This window comes from Kryptolebias marmoratus, linkage group LG15 (assembly GCF_001649575.2).
Source record: "Kryptolebias marmoratus isolate JLee-2015 linkage group LG15, ASM164957v2, whole genome shotgun sequence".
In the NCBI taxonomy this organism is placed as follows: Eukaryota; Metazoa; Chordata; class Actinopteri; order Cyprinodontiformes; family Rivulidae; genus Kryptolebias; species Kryptolebias marmoratus.
In genome coordinates this window covers 1,632,133-1,638,318 of record NC_051444.1, presented here as the reverse complement: position 1 = coordinate 1,638,318, position 6,186 = coordinate 1,632,133, and the positions used below count along the sequence as shown (strand labels likewise).

General features: G+C 47.9%; 1 protein-coding gene across 1 annotated transcript in view; it reads right to left on the bottom strand.

The window, feature by feature from the left end:
• tmem39a (transmembrane protein 39A) overlaps positions 1-5,910 on the bottom strand; it is a 9,893-nt gene extending 3,983 nt beyond the window's left edge. The window contains exons 1-5 of the mRNA XM_017438691.3: positions 5,620-5,910; positions 3,019-3,181; positions 1,983-2,205; positions 847-930; positions 618-772 (exon numbers count right to left, since the gene is read on the bottom strand). Of these exons, the coding sequence (XP_017294180.1) occupies positions 618-772; positions 847-930; positions 1,983-2,205; positions 3,019-3,131 (575 nt within the window). The 5' untranslated portion in view covers positions 3,132-3,181; positions 5,620-5,910. The remainder of the gene's footprint in view (positions 1-617; positions 773-846; positions 931-1,982; positions 2,206-3,018; positions 3,182-5,619) is intronic.
• Positions 5,911-6,186: the final 276 nt, after the last annotated feature.

Here is a 6,186-nt window from a genome sequence, read left to right as displayed (position 1 = left end):
GGGCAAATGTGAAGCATTAGCGCACATTTTGGCTTCGGTCGCTGCTCCTGCACGCTCCCGGCATTCTGATGTTAACAGGAAGTGACGTCACGTGTCTTCTTCCTGAGTTATTTGGGCTTATTTTGTATTCCACGCTACACAAACCCACAAAGAAGAGACTAGACCGCAGAAACGGTGGAGAATCACTTTAGAAACAATAAATATTGAATTAAAGTTGTGATGTTGCATTAATAGTTGTGATCGCAAAATCCTGGAGGGTCTGACTAATTAAAGACAAAATCACCAGAAAAAAAAGCAGATTTTTACACTGACTTCAGACTCACGGACTTGTTTTAAACTGATATTTGGGCTAAATTCCTGTTTGTTTTTGTTTTTAATGCAGTTTAGTCACAGTTAAATCAGTTTATTCTCCTTTTTGTCTCCAATCAGTCTCAATCTGGTTTCATGTCGGCGACCCCTCCTAAAGTCGTCTCACTTTCTGACACCTGGAGACGAAACTGAGGCGGGTTCTGGAAGCTCGCTGCGACCACGAGACAGAGAGTCGTCTTCTGAGCGAGTTAACTTTGGTTTTTCAGAATAAAAGGCGCCCGGCAGCAGCAGGAGGGAAGCGGACTCACGGGTATCCCAGGAACAGGAGGTTGAGCACCGAGTGGTTCCGGCACAGGTTGACCAGCGTCCAGCAGAGAACCCAGCCGCACAGCGTCAGCAGGCTGAGCCGGGCTGCGATCAGAACCACGTAGCGCAGCAGGGACCCCCCGCCGCTCTGAGACACCTGCAGCGAACACACCTACGGTGAGGAGAGGTCAGCTGAAGCTGCACGGGACACGGACACGTCTGCGGGTTTACCTCTGATACGATCGTCCAAACGAGCCTCCTGGCCAACATGACGGTGATGAAGACGGCCAGGTGGTAGTCCATCAGATGGAAGTTCTAAAACACGACAAAGGAAATATTTATTTTACTAACACTATAAATAAAAACGGCCGATCAGAAACAGAAGAATCATAAAACAGATAAATCATCGTATGAAGGGATGCCACCAGAACCAACACAAATCATTAAAACGGTTTTTTCTTAGTCAGTGAACGCACCACGGCTTTGGACTCTCAGTCAATTTGTACCCAAACCTTTCGGGTCCGAGTCTTTTCTTACTCAACATGGCCGCCGCCCCAGGAGACGAGAATATAACTTTATTTTTTACAAAAAAACAAAACCTTTTGCCACAAACTCCACCTCCTGAGTCACTTTAAAATGGAGTCAGACTCATTTAGACCAATAAGACCAAATTTTCTTTATTTTTAAACTGTATTTACTTCATAAAACAAAGAAATTTATGTCAAATTATACAGTATGAAATTAACTCTTTTCATGTTTATTTATCAGTCAGAACAAACAGTTTACTGGATTGATTTTTAAATTAAAATACTCGTTTCTGATGAGAATATTTTACTAACAGCATCAAAATGATAAAAAAAAACCCCTTAAAACTAAACAAAACGATGAAATAAATCCAGCAGACTGTCACTCTCAGGACATTAGAGTGAAACTCCTGAGTTATTTTTCTCACAGAGCAGCGTGGCTCAAACGGATTAATCAGATTTATCAGAACTTCAGGTTTTATTTTCTCTGCCTTAAAGCAAACCTGACATCGAGTCTTTTCTGTAAATAAACGCTCGACAGAGGCTCTTCCTCTCAGCAGCACGTAGCTGCAGAGGCTGCCCTCATGGTCCTAGTGCCCGACCTGTTTAAACACAAACGATTTAAAGTTGTTGTTTTATTTCATCTCTTCACCGCCTGCTCCCAGAACCAACAGAACCGGATTTATTCGTCTACAACGACAAATAAAAGGGAAGCTTGAATCCAGGCGTTCGCTCGGAGATCAGGTGACCGTTTCAGATCCAAACGGTTCGAAACGTCAACCTCTGTGGGATTAAGTAATAAAGGACTGGAGTGAAATGACACGTGTGTGTGCGCGTCCTTACAAGCGAGGTAGAGGCAGCAGGGTGACTGTACGGGTACCACCACACCGTCCTGTAGATGTTGATGTACTGGACGAACAAGGCGACCAGCAGGTAGAGGAAGAGCAGGAACTCGAACAGCAGGCTGCTGTCCAACGGCAGCTCGGGGATCCGGGAGTGACGGACCGGCTCCGGAGTGATGAGAGCCGAGAGAGGCGGGGCGGACAGACCCACCGAGGCGCTGCTCCTGGAGGGAAACACACCGAGGGGCTTTCAGGACAGAAACGCTTCACTTCCAAAACTCTTTTAGTTTTAAACACGTAAAATCCACATATCTGGACCAAAGGTTGGTTTGAACCACTGAAGCAGCTTTTAACCATGAAACACTGAACATTAAAAACCACAACATCCCATCATTTCTGCATTAATGTTCCTCAGAGGGAAACCATCTGATCTCCACATGAAATCAGAGTTTAAACCTTCTGTAAAAGAGTCAAACTGAGGATGGAAGCAGGTTAGAAATCACGTCTTGCTCTTCATATCACTTCAATCAGAAACCGGAGAAATCTGTTCCTGAACTCCGTGTTTTATGACGCGCCCACGTTCTTTTTGGAGGATTAATAAAAAAACTTCAACAATTTATCAGTGTTTTATTACAGGGACTAAAACTCCGCCTCTAATTTATCTGTTTTGTGGAGTTTAAAAACAACGAGATGCTGTTCCTGACAGTTCAGACGCTTCAGTTGTTTAATAATTTCATTAAAACAGTTTGGACTGCTCCAAGCTGCCTGGACCGGATTAATCCGCCGTAACGTCGCACGTTTATTCACGTGCACGCGGCGGCAGCATCCCGAGCTTCGGACCGACAGCGTGGTTACGGCGTGTCGGGGGCTGATGGGAAACAGACGAAGGAGCGCCCTGCAGAGACCGAGCTGCAGCTTCTGTTTGCAGACGACCCTGAACTTTAACGGGATTCGAGTTAAAAGACATGGAAACAGGAAAAAGGGTCGATGATTTATTTGGGAAGGAGAAAGCCGGCTGCGGCCCGGTCCAAACGTACCTGTTCCGGAGCCCCGTGCCATTGCTGACGCTGCCTCCAACCAGAGTCTGCAGGGACGGCAGAGAGGAGCGGCTCAGCTGCTGTCTGCTGGGACCCCTGCGACCTCCTGGCATGGTCGCCAGTTAGCGTTCTTCTCAGACAGCCACCATGAACCGCAAGGCCACTGCAGGACAGGAACAAGGCTTCATTCAGAAAGGAAACAAGACAACCCGGAGCAGAAACGTACCGACGGTCCACCTGACGGCAGAGACTCGTTCATTTAAAGATGGCGGCACAGACGCTTACTGAGAACCCTGAGATCAGTTCTGCAGGACTTCCAACACTGAGAGCTGAACTTATTTGACTTATTCATCCATCTTCTTCACCCACCTCTCCTCTCCGGGGAGCTGCTGTCTGTCTCCAGCCAGGGGACGGGACGGGACACCCTGGACAGGTCCATCACGGGGACACATGGAGACAAACATGAATCATGACGTCCTACGGAGTGACGGGGAGATGAACATCAAATCTGGCAGTTTTATGGTTTTAGGACGTCATAAAACTGATCTAGAATAAACAGATCGGGCGGCACAGTGGTGCAGTGGTTAGTGCTGTCGCCCCCCAGCTCGAAGGTTCGCTTCCCGGCCTGGAGCCGTCCTGGGTGGAGTTTACATGATCTCCCTGAGCTCACCTTGGTTAACTCCGGTTTCCTCCCAGACCAGAAACGTGCAGGTTAGGTTGTTTGTCTCCAGGTGTCCCTGTGATGGACTGGAGACATGTCCAGGTGTCCCTGTGATGGACTGGGGACATGTCCAGGTGTCCCTGTGATGGACTGGGGACATGTCCAGGTGCCCCTGTGATGGACTGGGGACATGTCCAGGTGTCCCTGTGATGGACTGGGGACATGTCCAGGTGCCCCTGTGATGGACTGGGGACATGTCCAGGTGTCCCTGTGATGGACTGGAGACCTGTCCAGGTGCCCCTGTGATGGACCGGGGACATGTCCAGGTGTCCCCCACCTATCGGACAGTGATGCTGGAGACAGAAACCAGCTCCTTGTGACCCGGAGAGGAGAAGCAGGTAAAGAAGATGGATGGATGGTTCCAGCTCCTGACCCAGCAGAACTCTCAGTGGGTTCCTGGTTGTGGAGGAGTTGTGGCCCACTCTTCTTTCCAGCGTTGCTTCAGCNTCATTGGTTCCTGTTTGTCTCTCTCATGGTTGTGGAGGAGTTGTGGCCCACTCTTCTTTCCAGCGTTGGTTTCTGCTCAGCTCTCTGAGGTTCAGATCCAGTTTGTGCAGAAACCAGTTCAAAGTTTATCTGTGATAAAAACTTTAGACGCTAACAGCTGCTCTGCTCTACAAACTTTGAACTTCATGTAGAAATAATGGGTCGTATTCAGGCCTGGGAACCAGGTTTATGGTCCACCACAGCGTAAAAACACGTGCAGGTGTTAAAACCACCACATTCTTCCATCACGTCTTCACTAAGGTTTAAATATCAAAGAGTTCTCGTCCTGTTTTCGTCTCATTTAACTGTAAAAACTATTTTATTTAGAATATTTATTATACCAATAAAATAGGAATCATTAAGCAATATGTGGGATTGTTTAAGCAGGTAATGTAATATTTATTAAATGTGTTTTTGCTTTAAAATGAAAGCAAACAAATAATTTCTTTTTTAATTTTAACACCGTGGCGTTTTGGCTGAAGGTTAACATCAAACTCTCCTACGGGTCAAAACACAAAAATATGTCAAACTTAAATCAGAGGACAGCCGACAAACAACACCAACCGTTTCTTTTATTTTGCTCTAAAACGTCTTTTTTAACGAAAATTTAACAACAACCGCGAAAACTTAAAAGCATATTTAGTTTGCTGGCTGTAGCAGCTGCTACTGCGTGTTTTCCCTCTCTGTATTTCATGATATATAAACAGGAACGAGCTGATCAATACTGCTCTAATGATTAATATCAACGTGTGTCACAAAATATGAGTTTGCAGATTAATATCGATCTGCCTGAAAAGATCGATCCGGCTGAAAAGATCGATCTTCCGGTTGTTATCGGTCCGTCTCTAATCTGGGTCATTTTTTAAAGCTTGTAGTTTTTGTGACTTTCCGAAATAAAACCCAGCTGTTAGTTTCAGGTCAACTGCAGGACGAACCTGAAACCCGTCAGCTGAAGAAGCAGAACCAGAACCGAGCCTATCTCCTCTCAGATCGGGTCAGAACCGTGAGCAGTGAAGCAACGTTTCCTGATGAAGGAGATAAAGTGATGCGTTCGCGGCCGCAAACAGGAAACAGACATTAACGCGCGCGCGTGCGCGACCCAAACGCACCACAGAGCCCTTACGTTACAGCTGAGAGCCGAGGGGAAAACAGGAACTCATGCCGAGGCGCAACAGTTTGCATCTGCTTATTGTTCCGAGGGGATGGGAGCCAGAACCGGACCGGACCGGACAGGAACTGGGTTCGGGTTCTAACTCGCTTGCCTGTGAGGGAACCGTGACATCCGGGGAGAAACTTTACAGAAGGCCGCTTAGAACCGGAGAACCGGCCGCCCGGAGCCCGAGAAACGGCACCGAGACCCGAACTTTGAGAGTTTAAACGCCAAGTTTACTCACACGGCACCGACAACACGCGGGGGGGCAGAGCTCAGCCGAGCGAGGATGCATCAGAGTCGGTTTGTCCGAACCGAGCCTTCCCCGTCCTCCTCCTCCGCCTCCTCCCCCCTCCAGCCTCGGTACCGACCAGGGAACGGCTCACACCGGCACCGGCGACGCTGCAGGCCCGCTCCCCGCTCGCCCGGGGCGCATAAAACGGCTGTAGAAGTTCGTCCCGGTCCGGAGGAGCAACAGTGTAAACGCGCTGCACTCAGACCGACGTGGCAGAGCTGCACCTCCTCTGCGCGTGACGTCATCAGCGCGCGACGCCGCACAGTCGCAGTTTGACGCTCCCCGACGAGTTATGGAGGAAAGTTAGACATGACAGCGTGAAGATAATTAGTTTTTAATGAAGGAGGTGTTATTGAGCAGGACTGCCGGGTCCAGAAACAAAAGAAAGATGTTGAACACACACTTTGGTTAATTAAAGCTAATAGGAAGTTTGTTGTTTCAGCTGCTTTTTGTTTAATGAGACAACTTTTTATATGAATATTCTGTGAAAACAGCGTGAAATGTGCTAAAGAAGCT